The sequence below is a fragment of the Mucor mucedo genome, assembly GCF_025094135.1.
Source record: "Mucor mucedo strain NRRL 3635 chromosome Unknown EV154scaffold_25, whole genome shotgun sequence".
Taxonomy (NCBI): Eukaryota; Fungi; Mucoromycota; class Mucoromycetes; order Mucorales; family Mucoraceae; genus Mucor; species Mucor mucedo.
Window position 1 is genome coordinate 286,616 of NW_026252309.1, and position 23,349 is coordinate 309,964.

Consider the following 23,349-nt stretch of genomic DNA (forward strand, 5'->3'; position numbering starts at 1 on the left):
AGCCCGGAGCACCTTCTTGATATGTAAAGTCAAAAAAGAACAAGACTTTACAAACGTACCAGTTTTCGACAGGCCGGAACATCCTAATTACAATAAGTCAGTACACAATAATTTTGATTTGCAAACATCAACTTACCGATTTTTATGAATTGCAGTAAACATAACAAACTCACCACCACGCGAACTTGCTGCGTTCTTCGATTTGCACAAATCAGATATGTATATTTGATTGTTTGTCCAGAGTTTTTGAGAAATGTTGACAAATTGGTGCTGATGGAACGAAGTTATAACAGCCGAAGTATTACCAGTCAGACGAATCAAAAATTGAGAGAGTGCTTTAAGCCAGTCTCTTGCCAGGTAGCCGCCAATGGTATGATTGTGCTTTTCTTTTGCTTGCTTTACAACCTGGCCCAGCTTTACAGTATTTACCCGCCAGTGAAAGGGTGACCACAGCTGAGGCAACAATGGATCGTTGGACGGGTGGGGCAAGAAGTTGTTGACTTTATCCTTCTTCAAATCATAGGCGGAACTATCGATTATACCATCGGATTGCAAAAAAGAGAACATTTCACGAGTTTCCATGACATTACCGGCGTTGACACCAGGATTCAAAGATGAACGGATTCGCTTCTTGTATATGCCAATAGACCTTTCCAATGATCTTGCAGAATAACACCTTAACGGTCTACCAGAGAAATGAAAAATTAGTACAAAAGGGAAGTCTAATAACTATGATGACAATCGATAACTAACCCCATTCGTTTTATCATGTATGGTATATGGTTCAGTTGGTGCATGTTCGATCTGAATACGGTTCTGGAGATAGAGCTGCTATCAAGACAGGTATCGAGGTAATCAAACCAAGTCTTAAAGCATCTATCATAAGCAAATATAATGTTCAAGTAAATATCACTACATAAATTACAACTCAACAATGAATATTTACCTTTCAATTTCCTTCACTTCAGATTCGGATATCGACCATTGCAAACTCAATTGAATACCACGAGACAGGGCAATAAATCCTGTGGTTGCTTCTCTGGCGTGAAAGAGTGGGGCAACAATCGTAGGAATCACATGCACCAACCAGGCGATCCAGTCCACCGAACGATAAATAGATCTAACATTATCCAGATTGACACCAGCAAACGAACCACTGAAATCCGCAGGAATTGCACGAAGGGAGTCATCCATGGCGGTTTTGATGCGAGTAAAATCAGCAGTCTCGAGAGCAAACGGGTACGTGTCTTCGTTACCATCAAACTTGAACCGAGTGTTGAGCTTTGGTGAAAGCATGTCGAAGCAAAGCTTGCTGACATTCGAAAACATATGTAGCTCGTCACACATGAAAAAGTCGATGGAGAGGAAGGTACTCAACTGACCAAAGGGAGAAGCACTTTTAATACCATAGTTGTGGTTGGGACAAGAAGGCTAATAAAGGTAAATCAATTAAAATATGTAAAAAAGGCTACACAAGTTAATACTTACTGCGTCTTTCTCAAGTAATAAAGAAGCTTTGGTTCTGATAGCCGAGTCTCTGCCAAAGAAGTACATACCACCTTTTCCTCCGTCAACTGGGTGACCGCCTTTAACTAAATTTAGAAGGGTCATTTTGTTAGTGTCCACGGTCATAGCTTAGTAACTGACGACTTACCAATACAAAATCTACATCCCCACCAGTTGGTATGACCACTAAACATCAACAACCGCTGGTTGATCTCTATACCATCTGCAATGACACCCAAATTGAAAATTCTAGCCGACGTGACATGAACACCATTCTTGCGAACAACAACAGGTTCACGACTCAAACGATCAAGGCTTTCAATAATTGGACGCAGATACGAGTCAAAGTCTTTCTTAGTGTCACCAAAAAGAATTGCAACTTGAAAAGTATATTCATCGGTGTATCTGCAAATGGTGTTATTACGACGTAAAAAGATTGGATGTATTGTATATAGAGCCAAAATTTACCTGATAGACGGATCAATGCTAGCAATTATAACGTGTACCATCACCATACTTTTTCTTGATACCTTCGAAGTGAACCCATCAACACATAGAACGATGGCTAAATCGTGCTGACCAGTGAAGAGACCTTTAGATTTCATTTCTTTATACGCGGCTCCAGAAAAAAAATCGGTATATGGATCATCGTCTGTCATGGAATCGATTACGTTTCGGTATTTTTCGACTTCATCACGAAACTCGTCACAAGCTAGCATACGACTTAAATGTTCACCAATATCAATCATTTTTACCACAGATTCTTTATGTCTAACAGCGTTACAGTGAGGACAAGCGGTTTTATCGGCATCATCGACAGGATCAAAGAGATAACACCCCTTTCGGGAACAGATTTCATGGCTTTGACTGAAAGAAAGTGGAAGTTTCTTCTTGATCAACGAACGACACTCCTTCAATGCGAGTACTTTTTTCTTTTTATCAAGGCCTAAAAGGTAAACTAAATTAGTAAATAATGATACTTTGTAAATACAAATCATTAACATACTGTTGTTTTGGTTCAAAGTGTTCTCAAAAAATTTCTTCATAACGCGCACAGCTTCTATGGTCATGTTTCTACTAAATGTAAGATAGTTGAACATAATACTACTCAGCTCGCTGGTGCTAAATACGTTAATGGGGACAATGATATCCTTGATGTTGTCCTGTATTGTTACATTATGATCAAGTGACAATGGTTCTAAAAGTGAAAATAATACATCCGGTAAGTTGTCATGATGTCAACAACTCGAGCATCCTTAGTTACCTTCGAAGTTCTCTTCGTCCGTGGATTCATACAAATCCTCGTCTACTTCACCGTCTACAACAAAACCATCATCAGAGGATTCATCTTCAGCATCTACGTCTTGTATGGACATTTGTCCAATTAAGGGAAGAGCGATTTGGTTATCGAGGTCAGCCATATCAACATCATCGTAAAAATCCATTTCTTCGTCATAGTCAAAAGGTGTACGGTTGGTTATTATAGCAGTTGGGAAGCCAGTAGATACTGAAGAGGATACAGCAAAAACAGAAGTGTCAGTTGGGCCAGGTATAATGGAGGCAGCAGTAACGGCCAAGGGTTCATATGTGCCTCTTAAAAGACGTTGGTTAGCGCCGTTTCGAGAAGCTCTAAGGTTCTTGGGTTTTTGAATTTTGGGGTAAACCATTTTGAAAAGTTTTTAAGAATTTTGTTTTTGGTAAGTCGGGAACCGATTTTTGCGCGTAGTTTTATACATGTTGCTACATCTTATTTACAGCTTATTAATAGTCACTGACCGTTCTTAGAACCAATTGGAATTACTCGTGAATTTATCTTATAATTATTAATAGAGAGGATATGGTAATTCTGTGTAGACTATGGATACCTTTCAAAACCACTAGAAATCGTTGTTTGGGACTTCAAGCTTGATCTATTGTTAGATTTTCGTGTAACGAGGTTATTAAGCGAAATTTTTTTTAATTCTGTACCGTGATTGGTGCAAATAAGTTGAACCACTTACATCAAGGTAAATGACAATGAAAAAAAAATGTATCTTTAAAACATCTATATAAGATCCAATACTTACACCTATTTTCTCATTTACATCGATTTTTCACTCTATTTATCACAATGAACGGTACCCAAAACTCAAATTCTCGAGACGAAGTCATTGAAAAACTCGTTAATGTCATTTACGATATGCAAAGAAAGCTTGATGCAATGCCTGCCACAATGAAAGAATATATCTACCTGCCAGTTGGTCAACACTGTGAATGCTGCAGCAAGGTTAAGAAAGTGGTCAAATCCAATGGTACTTCTGCAATTACTTCTCGATCTGGATATATCACTGGTACGTTTTTATTTTATTTTACTTTGTAAGACGAATTAAGTTAATAATTGCCCTATCTTTTCAGCAAGAAATTCCGCTGCTCAACAAATGTACGAATTCGTGGTCAAGGCTGTCGCCTATTACAAGGAGCAAGTTATACCCAATGGTATTCACACCTCTTGCAATTCTCTCGGTGTAAGATCCATCACCGTATGTACTTATACAAAGAAAACCGTTATAGACAAGGTTGCTGCGTACTGGAGATCTTTGGTAGGTACCTATACTGAGGATCAAGCTAAAGAAAGGGCGACAGCAGCTTACAACAATGTCTTCACCATTTGCCAACATTTCTTGAAAGCATTGTACCAAGAACGATTTGGAAAGAATGGTGTCATTTGGAGGGGGATTCCTGCAAACGAGCAGAATGAAGTATTGTATATGTTCGAAAGAATTGTATACTTTTGGAACAAGCGCTCTGGCTTGAACGTTGGTACACCCGTTGAGGCATATCCTGGAGACCTTATCTCTGTCATTGACGCCGAGAATCCTATGCTACCCATGCACCTCGCAGATAAAAACTGGATATCCAAAAATATGATCCAGATAATGTTGAGGAACTCAGCAAGAGTAAGTAAAGTTTAGATATCAAATTAAGAATTTTTAACATTAACATAAACCTCAACTCTAGCCAGATGACATTGCTCATGATACCTCGGGTTCATTTTTGACTGGCCTGGAAAACCTTGGTGTCAATTCGGGTACTGAAGAGAGGTACGAAGACTTGGATATGGGCCTGTTTGAAAATTTATTTTCGATCCCTGATAACAGACCTCTTGTACCATCGTCTTCTTCCGCTTCGGTACAAAATCCTGTTTTGACCTCTCTTCCTCCCTCTGAGATGCCTCCTCTCTCTGACTCGCCTCCTCCCACCTCTGACTCTCCTCCCACCTCTGACTCTCCTCCTCCCACCTCTGACTCTCCTCCTCCCACCTCTGCACCTGCCCTCTCCACCCCAAGTACTACCCGTCCAAAAGGTAAAAGAAAGGCTGATGAAATAGCATCTGGGACCAATAGTCGACCCTCAAGGGCTTTCCAAAAATAGAATTGAGCCTGAATTTTTTTTTTTTCTTATTTAAACTCTGATTTTTTTATTATTTTTTTCTTTTTCTTTCTATTTCTTTCAAATAAAAACTAAACTTAAGGTTTGTATATGTGTATAGTTTGTGAATATATGATTTATCATAACCATTTGTTTACAAATGAAGATATAGTTATGTGACTAAACATTAAACGTGCTGACACTCTCCAAACGGATTAAACCAAGACTCTTTGCTTTAAAAGTAAATTTACTTACTCTTTTTATATGTATTAACACATTTGTATAGCTGAAGCCATCTCTACTTTCACCGCTTGTGAAAAGGTAAATATCTCGACTTTGGTTTATGTGTTCATTATTAGTTAACCCAAATTCCTAAAGCTAGCTACTATCGCTGTTTATTTGAGGCTCGTACATCCCACGGTTTTGTAAAGGTACACATTGCTAAACTTGATAATTTATTCTCTTATTAACGTAAACCATCTTTATGCAGGTAAGTGAATACTGCTGCTCTTCCGAGGTCTTCGTATGGTCATTATCGTAGTTCCTCTCATTATGTCTGTCTCTGGTCATATTTTACTGGTCATTTTCTATATTTGAAGAGGTCTATCATGATCAGATTCGACGTTATTTAGTTTTTTTTTATAAATAAAATTTTTTTTTTTCCAATATATACAAACGTATCAATTTTAAGCCTGTATCCTGATTTAGCAGGGGTGTAAAAGTAATATTATATCGATTATCGATTACCCCATTTTTTTTACCCCATCCAACGATATTTTTTTGTTTTTTTGATTTATGGATCGATATCGTCAATCGCGATATTTTGGAAAGTTTGATCGATATTGCCAATAACGATATTTTAGAAAGTTTGATCGATATCGCCAATCGCGATATTTTGGAAAATTTGATCGATATTGCCAATCGCGATATTTTGGAAAAATTTATCGATATCGCCAATCGCGATATTTTTAAAAAAAAGATCGTTATTTCCGCTCTAATTTGTTTGCGATATTTTTCAATTTTTGATCGCTGATTTATTTTAGGGTGATTAATTAATTTAACTGTTGAAAGTCAATCGACAATCGAATACAGTTCTGTCTCCTCATTTAAACAATGGGCTCTCTGAAATTAGCTGTATCAAGATAAAGACTTGTTGAATTTATTGCATCAATAAAAAAAAAGTCATGATAAAAAAAAAACGTAGTCAAAAAGGAGACATAAACAAGAAAAACACAATCAAAATAAAACATAATCAAAAAAACATAATCAAATATTATAGAACAATAAAATACATGTGCATGATATTTATTTTTAGAAAATGAACCGTTTTTAAAAATACCAAGAACCCGTTGGCTCCTTTGGAAAAGTATTTAAGAAGTACGTTACGGAGGTAAGCATCCCTCCACCGCAAAATTTCTATCGCGGTCAATTTTTGATCAAATAATAACCAGCAAAAACGCGATGAATTTTTGACCACAATCGCCGCGACGGCGGTCAATTTTTTACCGTGATCGCGGCGATAGCTGTCAATTTTTAATAAATCGTTCTTAAAATTTTGCGGTGCTCCTTTCCACTTTTACATACTTTTTTTGTTTTGAATTGACTGACTTTTTGCTTATGAGCTTAAACGATACCTACAAAAACAAATCGGTGCGTGAAATTATACAAATGATGAAGGATCGAAAGAAAAGGGCCATTCAAGCAAAGGAGGAAGGCGAAGAAGAAAACAAAGAAGAGGATAACGAAGGAGAATACGAAGGTATTACATGTCTCAAAATTTAAAACTTTTTGGTGATGACACTTACCCCTTTTTTTTTTTGTTAGAATATGCTGAAGATCCTGGTCCGAGTACACCAGTTAAAAGAAGAAGGCAAAGCAGAAACAGAAAATACCAAGAACTTTTTGAGAAAAAAATGGAGAAGCAAGCGGGAAGACTTCAAAATAAATCTAAAGTTGTAGCTGGTGATGGCGCAAAGAAGTGTAAACGATGTACAGAGGCAGGCGTTTATAATGAGGAAAGAGCTCATACCACGACTAGATCCCCATTGTGTCCTTTTCATCAGACTACGAAGCAAGAGGCAATAACTGCTGCATTAGAGACAAAAGTCACTTCAACATTTACCAGAAAAATTGGGTTGGAGGCATCACTTACTTCCAATATGGATGAGGAAACAAAGACCATCTTTTGTGACAACGTTTTGACGCTCGTCAACTTTATGCGCGAGACTGCAATAAAATCAATGTTATTCGCAAATTTCTATATTTTAAAGCTATTACAAAAGAACAAGGCTGATGAAGACTGGGTGCTGCCAATGATATTTTTTTCTCCTGTATTTTTCAAATCCTGTCAGCAACTGGTTTGTGGGCGTAATATGAGCAGTAATAACACAATGTTTGATAAAGCCGATATAATTGAAAGTTTCAGACAGTACAAATTACTGTATCCGGGAGGCTCACAAGTTTCTACCGATACTGGCGGAATATTTTACAGTAGTGCCCAATCTAGTTTAGCAACACAGAGCGCCACAATTTTCTCAAATCATGTAGTAGAAAGTTTTGAAAAAAGAATGAAGTCATACTTTATATTTTGTCTGGCCAACGTAAGTGACCCACTGTGTTAATTATTCAATCATATACTTACATTATTATTGTATCTAGTTTAAGTTCACAAAACCGGAAAAAGTTGCTCTAGCGGAATACTTGTTTAATAAATGTACAATGCTCAAAACACCTGTTTGGCCAACAAATATGGTGTCCTCTCCTGCACTCACGGAATACTTACTAGCATTAATAATGATGTTCAAGGTTAGCAGCGTCCATACACCTTTGACGGTCTCTAAAATTTCTGAAAATCCCGGTATTGTCATTACAAGCTTGTTTAAAATCTTAAGAGCTACGGAAATGTCCAATGTGGCTCAAACTGTTGCTGCGGAGGAGCCTCAAGATTCTGTATCTTTACCTTGGGTTTACAATATGTTGAGCATAACCTGTGAAAATGAAGTTGAAGATATCAACAAAAGAAGACGGTCAGCTTTGGCAAGGAAGATTCGAAACGCTATTAATTCAACAACACCTGTTGCTTTAAGTAAACCATCATTCCTGTCCGAAGTGAACTTTAACAAAGTACAAGAAAACGTTGGAGCAACACGTCTGCAGTTAGCACAGTCAAGAATATACCTCTCCGATCCTGAGACCAGAGACCCAGATGTTATTGTACCCGAAAGAAAAGATTGTTTTATACCAAAAAATTTCTCTATTCACCATTCCCGTAAAACGTTTTCCATGATGCCTCACTACGGACTGAAACGCCAATACGTAACAATTGATATTGCTACTTTAAAAATTCTTGTTAATAGATCTGACAATATCAAACGTATTGCAATTTATGATCAATCGCTGGATGCATATGCCCGAGATTCGACTTACTTCATGAGTCTATTTGATTTGAAAAAACTAGGACAATCTGGAAGGTAATGATTCTGTCTTATAATTTTGGTTCATATAAAAAAAATAACATTTTATATTATTGCAGTGTCACTGAAATGCTTAATAGAAGAAAAGTCATGATGCGTAATATTCTTTGTACGGACGGGCGCTCGGCTGACTTTTTGTTTACCAGACCTGCAGTTCCCAAGGACAATGAAGATATAAAGCTTGAAATGAACGATTTTGAAACATGGGAGATGCAAGACGTAGTCAGATTGTGGGGTGCCGATCCGGGTGTCACTGACATCTATGTTGCGAGCGATGGAAATGGAAATGATGCGCATGAAATAAGGTCCATATCGACAGCGGAGTACTACGTTAAAGCTGGCTATAAAAAAAATCAGGTAACAATGAATTCGCTCAAGCAAGAAGAAGGGATTACTACAATTGAAACGAATATTCCAACCCATCGAACTTCAAAGCTATCAATCTTTGAGCAACATTTACAATATTACTTCACCCATCTAGACACGCTATTACAATTCTATGATGGTCGATTTACGGATCTTCGTTTCTCTAATTACCGTGGTCAGCAAAGAATGGATAATGAACTTGTAAACATATTTTGTTCAGGCGGTAAAAAATACAATCCGGACAATAAAACCCATCCGCGCAGAAATAAGGCAGATTACAAGCAAAGGCGCGAAAAGAAAAAGAAAAAGAAGAATAAGAAAAAATTGACTTTGCAGGTGGGAAAAACTGTATCTGTAACAACGAGCGGACCTTCAACCGAGACTCAAAATCAGAAATGGAAGAAAGCTCCCTTCAAGAACGAGAAGAAAGTGCCTTTGATCGCCTTAGGAAATGCAGTATTTAACGTGACAATGAAAGGAAAGCAATCTGGTATGCTTCATAGGTTAAGGAAAAAGATGGAAGAAGCAAGTGCAGATGAAAGGCTAATTCTGGTGTATACCGATGAGTATCTTACTTCACAGGTAAAATAATGAACGATTCGGATTGTTGTACTAGATATTAATACTTTAATTTAGATGTGTTCCAATCCTTCCTGCTTGCTGAAAACACTGGAGAATGTTCGAATCCCTGATATTGGAAAGATCCATAATTTGTTGACTTGTAACAGTTGTAACAAATTATGGAATAGAGATATTAACGCGGCTCGAAATATTTACTCTATTGCAAGTTTTATGCAAAAAAATAACAACTTACGTCCAAATAGATTCCAAAGACCTGCAGCAGACCCCAAATCATCCATATCGTAAACATATGTTGATAGTTCGGTAAGTCAATATATTTAATTCAAAAAAAAAAAAAATATAATATTTACGATTTAATCTCCCCCCAGACATGTCCCCGTGTCGAATAAAAATACAGCTGAAAAGAAAAAAATACCTGAGCGGCGATTCAAATATTTTATATAACTACCACAGTTAGTTCAAAAAGCTTTTTTTATTTGATGAAGCTCTGGTTAATTGAATAAAAACTAAAGCATGGAAAAGGATTTGTAATCTATTCAAATCTACTACACAACTGTACACTTGCTTTCCACCGATCATGTACATTATGGAATCAGTTGAAATATAAGAGGAATTCAACTATAATTTTAAGTCGATCTTTGCCATTGGAGGTAATTCTATATAAACAACAAGATTTATCTACACATATCGATTACTAACATTTCTTTTTTAAGCGATAAAGATAAGCTAAGTATTTTTTATTTTTATTATACGCGCCTTTTCCTTCATGGATAAACACGGTTTGGTAGTGCTTTTATAGCTCTATGACCGCCACCACCATACTGTAGGGCTTTGTAAGGTATGAGACTGGCTTTTATCGTGAATAGTCTCCGTAGGCTTGATCGCCACCCTAGGTGAAGACGCAGTTAAATGAAAAAAAGAGCTGACTTGTTTGCTTTGCATACAAGGTGTTTATCGAGACTATTATGAAGTGAAATTGTAGAACTTTAATGATATCAAAGCCACGGTTTGGTAGTGCTTTTATAGCTCTATGACCGCCACCACCATACTGTAGGGCTTTGTAAGGTATGAGACTGGCTTTTATCGTGAATAGTCTCCGTAGGCTTGATCGCCACCCTAGGTGAAGACGCAGCTAAATGAAAAAAAGAGCTGACTTGTTTGCTTTGCATACAAGGTGTTTATCGAGACTATTTTGCTTTGATATCATTTCTGTTCAAGCGTATAGACAATTATTTTGAAATTTACTAACATTATCAGCTAACCATAGAATGGATAAAGAATCACTAGCCAGTCACAAGCTGGTATGTTATGAAAATGGACGTTCCACCACTGTATGCTCCGCTTAATTAACGAGTATTTGGTCAAATCAAGCTGGATGCCCGAATTAGGAATCTATTGAAGAGGAACAAATAATTGTTGACAGGGTGGTAGAGGCCACCGGAACCATTAATATCAAATGGTGTTCATGTTACGTATGTTACTCTCGAAAACACTTGCTAATGTGTTTGAACATCTAAAGAATATAATTAAGTCTTTATTTAAGTATTTGTAATGTATATTGTGTGTACTGGTTTTTTGATTGATGAAAGTGAACCATTACTCGGTGGATCAAGATATAAAAGGCTTTACCAAAAAAAATTCCAGAGCTTTAGAAGGGTTGCAGCTTACATCTAAAAAATACCACTTTGCGTACCTTTTTTGCTGAACACGATAAACACCTCACTGAGATATTGGATGATAATTTTACATTAAGAGAAGAGGATGTTTTACGAAGGTTGACGGAGATATCTGAAGACTTTAGCCTATAAACCATTTAAAAAATGACTTATATATAAGAGAGAAACTCCAAAAAGAATTTCCAAGACCAAAAAAAAAGATATACTCCCATTTTTTGTTATCACGGCTAAGGCTAATCTTTGAATAATCAAGACCTCCCCATTACCAGTTGTAAGCATTGGGGAAGAAAATCGAGTGGGTCGTCGCTAAAAGATAAGAAAAAAAATGGATCACGTGACCTTGAAAATAATAAGTAAAAAAAAAAAAAAAAAAAGACATTCTCATGTAGACATTTTTAACATGAACTAATCATGGTTTTAACGGAAGAAGAAAAGCACTATAAGATTCCTATTATTAAAGAAGGATCCAAGCATTTTTTTGCGACAAACAATGTAGAAAATTGGGACTTTGAATCCTATTTTATATCAACTCATAACGATGTCAACAAGTATAAATACATTGCCAAGATCAAGGCAGATTACGATACAGATCTCAATTGGATACATAGTTTACAAGATACCCCAGTAGCCATAAAGGCACATGTACTTAATTTAATCAAAAGCGAAAAAGTAAAATACTATAATAAAACAGTTAAGAAACGATAGAGTACTTAACTTTGGTTGTTTTTAAAGCCTAATAAAGCCGCTTTGAAGGCCGCTGTGTCAAAGCGTGCTTTCAGGAACAGAAAGGTCGAACAAACTGTGGTGTTTAATGGCCCCATCAACGGTGGTACGATCAACAATATCAGCCATAGTGAAGTTCACTTTCAGAATCATGAGGTTTTTACATTTTTTATTTGTTTTAACTTTTGTGGTTAAATAACTAATGTTACTGATATCCTACCAAAGGCAAGCTCAAGCGTCCCCAAGAGAAAGTTTGAAGGAAAAGGGGAAGCAAACAATAAGGAACGAAATAAAAAGAACGCTGAAGAAGAGGCAATTACCTGATATAACCGCATGTTTTATATTTGACTTGACAACTTGTTCTCTTTATAGACTCCAAGCATTTGGCTCGATTTTAACCATTTTATACAAAGTCATGCTGATGCATTTCATCCGTTCAGGCAAGTCAAATATTATGGATGCTAAATAATATTTATCTAAATTATCAAATGTTGTCTCCCTATTTTAGTCCTGAAGCAAATAACATTATTAGATCTGGCAAGGGAGTTTCTCCAAAACCTAACCTTGACCGTGATTTATACAACAAACATATGGAAGCCCGCAAAACACCTGATAATCCAATGCCTCAAGTCTTTCATAAGTATATTGATAACTTTATAAGCTCTGTAAGCGTTCATTTCACATAGCAAATCGATACAACTATTAACATTTTATTTCATTAGAAAGACTTAAAAGAAGCGAACAAAACAATCAGACGTCTTTCTTTCTTACTGCTGTCTGAAGATGAAGATTATCATGATGATGACAATAATAATTTGGAATTTTTAGAAAAAGTCTTAATGGAAGCGTAAGCCGAATAAAATATATGAATATCTTATGAACTTCCACTAATTCAACTCATAATTGTATAGTCACAAGTCATACTCAAGCTTTATTGATTACAATTCATCTGAAGATGCTTTCAATCAACTTTTCATCTGGCCTTATGCTGATGTTATAGTTAAAGGCACTTCAGTGGATGGTTGTAATCCAGATTTCGTTCAAGGTCAACCCTGTTTGGAAAGTATGAATCGACAACTTAAATCTGCGAACTTACATGTTGACGATAAAAACCAATACAAGTCTGATGGATTAATCAAGCTTTTTGGTCTGAAAAACTTGGAATTTGTTCTTCTAGAGACTTCTGGGACTTTGATCAATAAGGACAAGAATAAACTAAAGCTTGATCATCATAAAGGTGTTTATGGAGCGTTAGCGATGCTTAAATGTATAGTTGATGATTACTCGTATGCCTCTTTGAAATCATTTTCGAAAGTTAAGGTATTCTTTCTTCATGGGGCTGGTAAGGTTTTGGTATATAAAAATAGTGCAATATATTCTGATTATTTTAATAAATAAATAGATAAAGAATTACACTTTTGGAGTGTATGCTACCAGAGTGGAGGAATATTTGACCTATGGAGAGAGGCTAACCTCAAGATTAAGCCTGGCTTTGATGACAAAGCTGAATTTCTGCCTGATCTAGTCCAGTTTTGCTGGGAGGTGAAGGTAAATATCTTATTTCTTATTCATACAACAACAAAGCTAACAGTATTATTAAAACAGGCCAAATTGAACGAGTCTATGACCAACATTATAGGGCTCAAAGAAGAACATACAACTGTTAAAAGCAAGTATAGATACAGCTCTACTAAGCCTGATCTCTTGAGCAGCACAATCAACCCAATCATACTAAAGCTGACCAAAGAAGAAGATTACTCAGAAATGTCTACTTTGGGTCCTTATTACTCTCCCCCTCACCCATAATATCATCATTCTATTTTCGCATATTTACAGTCTTACCAACTTTTTTTTTACTATGATTACCCATTCATATTTTTTTAATATTTTGATGTCCTTAATGAAAAGTCAGTAATTAAGCATACCAATATCAGTAATATTTCTACAATTTGATAAAACGTTTATTTATTTTTATTTATTTTTTTGTACGTCGTTGTAACTTGTCATCGTTTAGCTGGTCTACTATAGATAAATATACTCACCTACATATGGCTAACTAAATGGCCTTTTATCTATATTGGTAAACTGTGTGATATGACCTGTTCTAAGTAAATTTATCGATATCCGCATTAATACATTGGTGAAAGTATTCAGGCATCGGACTGTATTATACTGGCCAACTTTCCGTGTGCTTATTGTACAGGCCCATGTCAAGAAAGGGTCTGGGAGACACTCCTCTGTTGGACAAGATAATTTTATTTTCTTCAAGGTTAGAAGAGAAAAAGAAACATTCAGGAGATGTTATGTCATGCATCATTATATTATGATTTACCTAAATTTAAATACTCTACTACGTCCTGAGTAGTAGCAGAAGCATCCTTATCAAAAAGCTTTCCGAATGAGCTTTGTATCTTTTGTCAAGCTGACTAACAAGTCGGTTGGATTTAAGGTTTGTCATTTTTTGTCGGAATATCATCCTCATGGGTAATTTTTCTACTTGCATGCCGTGCCATCATTTACGTTTGAATCCATAGTTACCTGTTCTGGTTTCATAAGTTCCTCATTTAAAAAAATAAAGTATCGCTTACGATATTAATTTAACTCAGCAGTACAGCATTCTGTATCCGACTGTCATCCGTAAATCATATTATTAGGCCAATCATGCAATCTTTAATATAGAGGTGTTTACTCGTAGTAGAAGATGTTGTATAGCAGTATCGTAGAAATTGATAAAGATTATTAAATAAAATCAAGAAAATTATCAAACTTGCAAAAATTAATACTAAGGCTATTCATTAAACAAATAAAAAGGGGTCTTTATATACACATACATTCAAATATTAATAACAGACAGGCTGATAAAAATTGTGGGTAGATTATTTCAGATAATACCCGGATTTAATGATCGCGTACAGAGACACCATAATGAGATGTCAATAACAATAACAATAACATTCGTCCTTAACTGTGTATGCATTGTAGCACAATATTGAGAGTCAATTGTATTTCTTAATAAAGATAGCTGTGACACCCCAATGGGGCTGATGTAACCCTGATCATATATTTTCATATTAATGTTATTTTTTAAATGTATGTCTTATACTTGTATGGAGAATGATATGAAATCAAGCCTGCACATAAAGTAATAATAAATTTTATATTTAGGATTATCAAATGGAAGATTTAAGAAGCGTGGATAGAGTCATATATTCAGTATATAGCCTCGATCACAACAAGTATACAAGTGTATGCTAATATGCAACATCAAAGGTTATTTAAAAGATTTTCTTTTTTATTCTTTAGTGAATTGTACCCAAAGGTATACAAAAATACCACTAACGTTGTTTGCTTAATTTGAATTTGAATTTGAATTTGAATTTGAATTTGAATTTGAATTTGAATTTGAATTTGTTTGTTCTGCGTAATAAATCTGAATTTTTATAATTCAAGATTTTCAAATCCTCTCCTTCTTTCATGCACACGACCCAATCCATTCTTTTCTTTTGTTCCACCTTCTTTTGCCTGAATCCAACGACAAATTTTCTGGTTGCTTTATACGTGTCATTGTTCTAATCAACTTTGTTAGCTGTGGATGACGCTGGCGCTGGTGGTGTAAACGAATTTTCATATTTTCTTTTAATTTTGCATCGTTAATCGCTTCTTCGGATACTGATTGTTTAAGTGAACTGACAAGATTTTTCAACATATCGTACTCCATGAGTTTAAGATCTATCGATTGTAATGACGTATCCTTATTAACAGTTATAATTTGTTGCTAAAGCAGTGACGAAATATATAGGTACTAAATGATAAAGTCATCTCTAATGACGGTAAAAAAATGCACCGGGTACAACCATTGGATCAAAAGGGATAGTCATATTATCCTTGATGCTTTCGTTCGAAATAATGTAACGGTTTTCGGCCCACGACTGAGAAAAATATGAGAGTACTCCTAGGAGCGTACTTGGTTTTATATGCTTATATATATCTTGATGCAGCTTTTCAACGCAAATAATCAATATTATAGGTTCGACATCATATCTGTTAAACACTTGTTAGCAATAACTTACAGCCCTTTTCATAAATGCTAAATTAAACAATGTCTACACCTACGTCTTTTTGTAGATTTTTCTACATATCTTTTAGAGTTACGTGATCCATTCTTTTTTCTTTTATACTTCTGATCTTTAGCCTTGTGCGAACGACAACCCACTCGATTTTCTTTCCCAGTGCTTACAACTGGTATTGGGAAGGTCTTGCTTATATTGCGAAGACTCGCCGTAGCCGTGATAATAGAAAATGGAAGTATTACCTTTTTGTTTTAAAAAAAGGTAAAATTTTAGCGTTTTTATAAAAAACAAAGGTTGTTATTAACTAACCTATTCACAATACTTATAACTTCTCTTTAGAAAGATAGTGTTGTACAGGATATTCATTTAAAAAGGAAAAAGAGGAAGAGAAGAAAGGGGGAAAAAGTGTTTATTTATAAACTGATAAGCAAGAGCTGGCTTATGTCAGGATAATCTAATTGTCAATTTCAGCATCCATATGTTTGAGCCTTTATATATAATAGAGGAGAGGTTGTATACCCCACTCAAGCTTAAATAAAAGCAGTTAAGAACTTGTTAATTGTCTATCAGCATTTCAGTATCAGCACGTATCAATAGTGAACCATGATGTAGATGTCAATTGAAGTAAATTTTTAAGAAATCACGTAATTTGAAAAAGTGTGTAGAAAAATAAATAAAAAGGACGTAGGTGTAGACATTCTCAATATGACTCGCGAAAGAGTTTGGTCAGCACGTGGTGAAACTGCTATTGTAGAAACTCCATCAGGAAGAGCCACATCACATACAGTGCTGGGTGCTATTTCTTCTGTAGGAGTTGTGAACATGTCTATGATGAGAGAGCCTGGGAATATGAAGAGCAGAAAGGTGACTGGAGTAACCAAGCGTAAGGCACCCAGTGATAAGATGTCGATGCCAAAAAGAACTACAGGAGCTCATTATATGCATTGTATTATTGACACAATGGATATCATGGACACATTCCCTGAAATGCAAGGATTTCATATTTTTATGGATAACGCTCCTATACATATTCCAAGTGTGATTGACCCTTTGATCGAAAAGTTTGGTTATATTCCGGTTTATCTTCCACCTTATTTACTAGAACTTAACCCTATTAAAAAAAACTTTTGGTCCACTATTAAGTCCAAAGTTAAACGCCATTCAGTTAAGGACACAGAAACCCTGACTAAAGTAGAATAGTCGGGTCTTGTGAAGAAGTTTCCCTTCAGCATCTTCGACATTCTTTGAAGCCATTTGATAAATGCTTAAATAAAGAACCAATTTGGTTGCTGTTTGTTTATCACCAAGTATAGCCTGTCTGTAAAATGTTTTGGGGTGACCAATTGGAGTTCAAAAAAGTGACCAATCGACGCTGGAAGCACTGTAAAATGATAATATTCCCCAATTCGAAATTGGACGTAAAAATAACTTTCTTGAAATTTGGATAAACCAGATATTCGAAGTTGCAAACTAGAAAAGGAAATGCTGAGATCGTGCAAAATCCATCCATATTTGGTGTGGATTTATTATTATATGATTTTGAAAATTGGCTACTGTAAAATACATTATAAAGGGGCCATCCCCCTTACAGCACGTGAACTCTTATTGTAATGCTTTCGCCTTTCCTAAAAAAGACGGAGAAAAAGGTACTCCGCCCAATGCGATAAATACGGCACACATTTTTTTTTTTTTTGAAACTTCTTAATACTCTCTCTCTCTCTTTCTTTCCTCCTCTCTTTTCTTATTTATTTATTACTTTATACCCCTAAAACGTGTGCTCCTATTTTTTCCACTAATATATATATTATGACTTTAACCATGTTTCATTCTATGCCTCATCATTCTAATTCCACCATGACGGACGAGTTCTACAATATGCGCAAACAGCATAAACACAACAAGTACAGTCTTGTCACCAAGACTCGTCGAGGTATGAGACCTATGCGTACCACTACCAAAAGAAGAATCAGATACAGCAGTAGTGTATCCTCTTCCTCTACTGTCTGTAGTGCAACATCCAGTCTATTTGAATTTGGACCAAAAAAAGGTAAATAGCAAAGGAAATTCCACACACACACAGAATACTAAAAAAGCAACCTCATTTTCAGATTTTACGCACTTATTTCCACACGAAATTTCTTTTCAAATTATGGCCCACCTTGATTTAGAAAGCCTGTGTGAAATAGCCAAAGTCTCCAAAGCCTGGTATTTTCTCTCCAAGTCCAACGAAATTTGGCGTCAACAATGCAGTATTTGGAATTTAAGCTTTCGACCTTCCTATCAACTGGATTACTACCACATATACAAACAGCATTATTTATTAAAACAACGTTGGGATTACGGTAGAGTTGCTACTCATTATCTCATTGGACATATCGATAGTGTCTACTGTCTCCAGTTCGACTCTTCTAAAATTGTCACCGGCAGTCGAGATCGCACCATCAAATTCTGGAACTTGGAGACTTATCAGTGTACACAAACCTTGGTAGGCCATGAGGGTAGTGTCTTGTGTCTCGAGTACAATGACCGCATTATGGTGTCGGGTTCATCAGATACAACCATCATTGTGTGGAATATGAAGACATGTCAACCCATCATGCGTCTGCGTGGTCATACAGCAGGTGTGCTGGATGTTTGCTTTAATGAACAGGTCATTATTAGTTGCTCCAAAGATAGAACGATTCGTATTTGGGATATCAATAATGGTCAATTATTAAACACCATTATGGCTCATCGAGGCCCTGTGAATGCCATTCAATTGTTTGAGAATAAGCTGGTGTCGGCTTCGGGAGATGCTTTTATCAAGATGTGGGATATTACCACAGGTGAATGCTTGCGTCAATTTGAGGGTCATACACGAGGTTTAGCGTGCGTTCGTTATGACGGACATCGTATTGTGAGTGGGTCCAATGATAAAACAATCAAGGTGTGGAATCCAGAGACTGGTGAATGCATCATGTCGTGTGAAGGACACACTGATCTGGTGCGTACCTTGAACTTTGATGAAAATCGTATAGTCAGTGCCAGTTATGATCAAAGTATTCGAGTTTGGGATATAAAGACGGGTGCATGCTTACTCAACTTTCAAAGCGGACATACTAGCTGGGTATTTGATGTTCATTTCGACTCCACGCGAATTGTCAGGTAAACAACAAAAAATCACAAAAAAAATTACCGGTTTCATGTGCTAACTCTGTTCTTTTTATTATTTAGTGCTAGTCAAGATCAAAGAGTACTCGTGATGGATTTCACTTTTGGTTTAGACACCCAATACTTTTAAACAACACATACACAAACAAAAAAAAAGCATTTTTTAAATCTTTCCCTTTAATAATATACCATCTTTTTTTTATTCTTCTGTAAATATAAGCTAAAACCCTTCTTCTTTTCCAAATGGACATGTTTTTCATGGGTTATTCCCAATAATCAAAAAATTCATTTCCCTTTCGATCAAACCCAGCAGTGAACAATAAGAAGCTACACATGACCTATTTATCTGTCTGTTATTAAAATTTAATAAAACTTACTATAAAGGGGTTTCACTCATCTTTTCCGTTTCTTTTTTTCTGTTTACCTTTTCCTTCTTTTTAATAAATCATATACCTAACATAACATGTACAATAACCAACCCAATATTTACGACATATTGAATAATGAAGATCCAGTGATTGAAGGACCCATAGATACCGACGCATTAGTCAAGGATATATTTGACACCGATTTAAACAACTTCACCTTTCCTCCATCCGGTAAGAAAATATTGAATTATGATCAATCAAAAAAGATTTAACACATATTTGATAGATATGATGTTTGAATCACCTGTAGACATGAGACGCCATTCCGTCAGCTATTTCAATCCCCAACACTACCAACCAGCAAGCCGCACTTCAACTCCATTTGGAAATAATAATCATAATACACCTCCGACCCAGCAGCAGCTCCATCCACACCACCAACAGCAACAACAGCGACTCCAGCAGTTTATCCCATTGGATACCGTCATCGAATCTTCACCACACCGTGCTTCGCTTCCAAACATCTTCTTATCCGATACATCACGTCGTCAATTAAACACATCGATTCAACAGCGATTTGATCGAAAGCGTTTTTATCCACAAGACTGCCCCTTACCCATGTCCGGTGTCGCCAGCCGAAGGTCCAGTATCGCTTCTCCAAACGATATTTGCACATGGAACAAAATGGTGGATGAAGAAACTTCACACAAGAAGTCAAGGCTCGAGATACAAGAAGACAATAAGGATTATCCCGTCATCACAGAAGCAGACCTGGAAGCTGCCAAAATTGATCCAAATGCCATCCCACGTAAACAAAAGCTACGCTATGAAGGTGATGGGTATACGCCAAAATGGGTGCGATATACAGGCCAATCAAAAGAAGGGTATTGCGATACATGTAGGCCGGGAAAATGGCTTCAATTGAAAAATAGCGCCTATTGGTACCATAAGCAATTCTTTCATGGTATCTCGAGCGTGTCAGGCAAAGAGTTTCAAAAACCTTTGGAACAACGTGCAGGAGAGCATGACGTGATTGAAGGTCTATGTCATCAGTGTAGAATATTTGTGCCCATTTGTAATTCTAAAAGAAAAAATAGCGTGCTTTGGTATAGGCATGCACATAAGGTAAAATTATTAAAAATTACCTGGGTAAAACAAAAAGACTGAATCTTTTACTTTAGTGCCATATTTATGATAAACCCAAATCTAATAAACGCGTACAAGTGCCTCCTCCTCCTGCTCCTCCGCAACCACCAAAGACACACCTTCAACCAATTTACTGATTCCCCCCCCCCCTTCATCCCTTTGCACCCAAATTTTTGATCTTGTCACACCCTGTCCATATTTTCTTTTTTCAGAATAAACATTGCATACACATGTAAAATCCAATAAAAAAAGCTTATTTCCTCATCAGTGATGGGTAAAACAATAATAATAAAAAAAAAACTTTCTCCCCGCTCTTGTTCTAGACCTGTCCAGGTCAGCTTATGTTTTTTGTACAGAAATTTGATTTGTTATTGCACTGAGTAGGTGATACATAAAAAAGTTTTGATCAGCTAGACATGGTCAGCTTATTCTTCTCTTACAGAAAAAAACTTATTTTTGATTACAATGGGCGAAGGTGATACACACAAAGTATTGGTCAGCTAGACATGGTCAGCTTATTCTGTTGATTTTTGATTACATTGGACAGAGGTGATACATAAAAGAGTGTTGATCAGCTAGACATGGTCAGCTTGTTGCTAAGCGCTCATTTGCCGCGGCCAGATAAGCAGCCGACGCTGTAGTAAAGCTGTTGTAATATACAACAACCATGTGGCTTTAAAGATGTTCTAGGTCCAAAAGCCTCCTAAGACTCGTACAAAGCCTGTTTATAAAGAAAAAAGTTCAATTCTACATCATCAACCCACTCAGTATAATCTATCGAATAGCTTTGATAGACCTGTTAAAAGAAAAGATCCGCATACACATGATACAGATCTGTTTTCCGTGAAAATCTCTTTTTTCCTCATGATGTATAAGCACACAAGCTACAGATCTACCAGTGGTAACTTCTATTTATGGGCGGACCGGAATGGGTAAATCATTTACCAAACACTTGAAAATCCCGGAATTCGAAAAGAAATTCTCCCCCATCACCATGCAAGCAGTTGTCAAAGTAATGCAAGGTATTCGATTTGTTCTTGGTCAAATAATAATATAGCCTTTTTCTGTATTGTTTGTAACCTTCAAAAGCCAGACGAAAAAAAAAAGAGTGTACACAGCCATAAAAAAAAGGAACGGAATCATCCTTTTATGAAATCCATAATACAGAAAAAAAAAAATCATATAAATACTACTCCATCCCTTTACTTACATATTTTTATTTTTTAAAAAACTTAATACATATCTTATAATGACATTAGAAAGTGCTAGGCATCAAGTGTCTTCGTTTGAACTTAAACTACCTAAATTTATGGTCTTTTGCGTAGTGATTTCAAGTCTTGGCTTCTTTTGCAATGGCTGGGTCATTGGCTCTGCCACTTTACCTGGCAAAGTCACTCACGCTTGTGAAATAACTTCTACACCTTACAGTAAAGTATTTCCTGACTGTTTACCTATGCAGAATGCACTCTGGGGATTTGCTGTCGCCTCATTTTGTATCGGTGGTTTGATTGGAAGTCTCCATGGAGGTCATCTCCAAAACAAGTATGGCCGAAAGAAAACAATTACAGGTAACAGTCTTGGATACATCATTGGTGCAGTTCTGATTAGTTGTGCTACTTCCAACGCCATGTTTATTGTCGGGCGAATCATGTGTGGCTATTCGTGTGGTCTAGGTTCTCTTTGTATTCCCATTTATATTGGTGAAATCTCTACCACAAAAGCGCGTGGCATGATGGGCGCTTGTACGCAGGGAATGATCACGGTCGGCCTACTGATCTCTTCCGTTGTAGGTCTTCCTTTATCGACAGTGCCGCTTTGGAGAGTTAGCTATGCTCTGGGTGCTGTGCCTGCTATTATCCAGTTGATTATCATGCCTTTTTGTGTAGAATCTCCTCGATACTTAATCTCAAAAAGTCATTTAGATGCAGCAAGAACAAGCTTACAACGTCTAAGACCCAACTCAAATATTGAAATGGAGTTTTATAACATGGTGCAAGGTCAATTAGGCTCACAAATGGCTATGGAGATATTAGCCGATACCAAAAACTATCAGACAATGGATAAATTCGATACACAAGATTTCCAAAAGGCTAAATCAGACGTTTTGAGCCATCAACCAGAAGAAAATTTGCGTGATCCAATGAACATGATTCAAATTTTTCAAGATCCTTTAATTCGTCGTATTGCCACAATTGTTATTATTGTGCATGCATTTCAACAATTGGTGGGTATCAATGCAGTCATGTATTATTCTACCACTATTTTTGAATCAGTTTTCAGCTCATCCAGTATGCCCATGTATATGTCTATTGTCACGGTCGGCTTAAACTTTGTCTCCACCATGATCTCCATCTTTATCATTGATCGTATGGGCCGTCGCACTTTACTTTTGGTCTCGGTCGGCGGTGCCTGTTTATTTTCGGTCCTGCTCGTGATTGGTTATGTGTATAATTTAGGTAATCTCTTGGTCGTCTCAATTCTTGGCTACGTCTGCTTCTTTGCCATTGGCACAGGTCCCATTCCTTGGATCATCACTGCAGAATTAACACCCGTGTATGCATCTTCTTCTGTAGGTGCTGTAGCTACCTCCATGAACTGGTCCATGAATTTCCTGGTCGGCCAATGCTTCCCCGTCATTTTTGCTGGCATCAAAGGTTACTCGTTTGTGATATTTGCCGCCACCTCATGTATGGCCGCTGTATTCACGTATTTTTGGCTGCCAGAGACTAAAGGACGATCTCTTGAAGAAATCGCCTCTGAATTTGAACAAACATTTTAATAAAGAAAAAACACATAGAATATTTCCTTTTTTTATATGTATAAATGTCAATACTTGTTCTTCAAGTACTATAAATAAACTAGTCCGCAGAGGATGTTTATA

At 36.5% G+C, this 23,349-nt stretch overlaps 7 protein-coding genes across 7 annotated transcripts; 5 read left to right on the forward strand and 2 right to left on the reverse strand.

The window, feature by feature from the left end:
* Nucleotides 1–6,727: 6,727 nt before the first annotated feature.
* Nucleotides 6,728–7,002, reverse strand: EV154DRAFT_502072 (uncharacterized protein). Its single transcript, XM_051600760.1, has one exon. The coding sequence runs from the start codon at nt 6,972–6,974 to the stop codon at nt 6,735–6,737; it is 240 nt and encodes a 79-aa protein (XP_051459856.1). The 5' UTR covers nt 6,975–7,002; the 3' UTR covers nt 6,728–6,734.
* A 301-nt stretch (nt 7,003–7,303) lies between these two features.
* On the forward strand, nt 7,304–9,798 carry EV154DRAFT_152761 (uncharacterized protein). The gene is made up of 3 exons (XM_051594114.1): nt 7,304–8,384; nt 8,468–9,638; nt 9,704–9,798. The coding sequence occupies exons 1-2, from the start codon at nt 7,633–7,635 to the stop codon at nt 9,342–9,344; spliced, it is 1,629 nt and encodes a 542-aa protein (XP_051459857.1). The 5' UTR covers nt 7,304–7,632; the 3' UTR covers nt 9,345–9,638; nt 9,704–9,798.
* Nucleotides 9,799–11,318: 1,520 nt separating this feature from the next.
* On the forward strand, nt 11,319–13,712 carry EV154DRAFT_502094 (uncharacterized protein). Its single transcript, XM_051600761.1, has 9 exons — nt 11,319–11,680; nt 11,744–11,890; nt 11,960–12,046; nt 12,107–12,174; nt 12,243–12,399; nt 12,457–12,581; nt 12,646–13,076; nt 13,137–13,282; nt 13,340–13,712. Exons 1-9 carry the CDS (start codon nt 11,423–11,425, stop codon nt 13,538–13,540), a joined length of 1,620 nt encoding a protein of 539 aa, XP_051459858.1. The 5' UTR covers nt 11,319–11,422; the 3' UTR covers nt 13,541–13,712.
* A 1,447-nt stretch (nt 13,713–15,159) lies between these two features.
* Nucleotides 15,160–15,816, reverse strand: EV154DRAFT_550004 (uncharacterized protein; the record flags this gene model as incomplete). Its single annotated transcript, XM_051604904.1, has 3 exons — nt 15,160–15,463; nt 15,579–15,732; nt 15,805–15,816. The coding sequence occupies 3 exons, from the start codon at nt 15,814–15,816 to the stop codon at nt 15,207–15,209; spliced, it is 423 nt and encodes a 140-aa protein (XP_051459859.1). The 3' UTR covers nt 15,160–15,206.
* Nucleotides 15,817–17,507: 1,691 nt separating this feature from the next.
* EV154DRAFT_502098 (WD40-repeat-containing domain protein) lies at nt 17,508–19,305 on the forward strand. The gene is made up of 3 exons (XM_051600762.1): nt 17,508–17,850; nt 17,911–18,948; nt 19,018–19,305. The coding sequence occupies exons 2-3, from the start codon at nt 17,954–17,956 to the stop codon at nt 19,082–19,084; spliced, it is 1,062 nt and encodes a 353-aa protein (XP_051459860.1). The 5' UTR covers nt 17,508–17,850; nt 17,911–17,953; the 3' UTR covers nt 19,085–19,305.
* A 115-nt stretch (nt 19,306–19,420) lies between these two features.
* On the forward strand, nt 19,421–20,749 carry EV154DRAFT_152814 (uncharacterized protein; the record flags this gene model as incomplete). The annotated part of the gene is made up of 3 exons (XM_051594115.1): nt 19,421–19,553; nt 19,609–20,447; nt 20,504–20,749. Coding segments are annotated over 3 exons (1,074 nt in total), but the record flags the coding sequence as incomplete, so codon positions are not given.
* A 647-nt stretch (nt 20,750–21,396) lies between these two features.
* EV154DRAFT_583396 (major facilitator superfamily domain-containing protein) lies at nt 21,397–23,247 on the forward strand (the record flags this gene model as incomplete). The annotated part of the gene is made up of 2 exons (XM_051606707.1): nt 21,397–21,490; nt 21,728–23,247. The coding sequence occupies 2 exons, from the start codon at nt 21,397–21,399 to the stop codon at nt 23,245–23,247; spliced, it is 1,614 nt and encodes a 537-aa protein (XP_051459862.1).
* Nucleotides 23,248–23,349: the final 102 nt, after the last annotated feature.

Bases quoted from the DNA above. Each gene is read 5' to 3' on its own strand.
- EV154DRAFT_502072 (XM_051600760.1), bottom strand. From the start codon at position 6,974: ATGAAAAGGACACAATGGGGATCTAGTCGTGGTATGAGCTCTTTCCTC.
- EV154DRAFT_152761 (XM_051594114.1), top strand. From the start codon at position 7,633: ATGCTCAAAACACCTGTTTGGCCAACAAATATGGTGTCCTCTCCTGCA. The intron at 8,385-8,467 runs GTAATGATTCTG...AATGCTTAATAG, and splicing joins AAACTAGGACAATCTGGAAG to AAGAAAAGTCATGATGCGTA.
- EV154DRAFT_502094 (XM_051600761.1), top strand. From the start codon at position 11,423: ATGGTTTTAACGGAAGAAGAAAAGCACTATAAGATTCCTATTATTAAA. The intron at 12,400-12,456 runs GTAAGCGTTCAT...TTATTTCATTAG, and splicing joins TTGATAACTTTATAAGCTCT to AAAGACTTAAAAGAAGCGAA. The intron at 13,077-13,136 runs GTAAGGTTTTGG...ATAAATAAATAG, and splicing joins ATTCTTTCTTCATGGGGCTG to ATAAAGAATTACACTTTTGG.
- EV154DRAFT_502098 (XM_051600762.1), top strand. From the start codon at position 17,954: ATGGCCCACCTTGATTTAGAAAGCCTGTGTGAAATAGCCAAAGTCTCC. The intron at 18,949-19,017 runs GTAAACAACAAA...TTTATTATTTAG, and splicing joins GACTCCACGCGAATTGTCAG to TGCTAGTCAAGATCAAAGAG.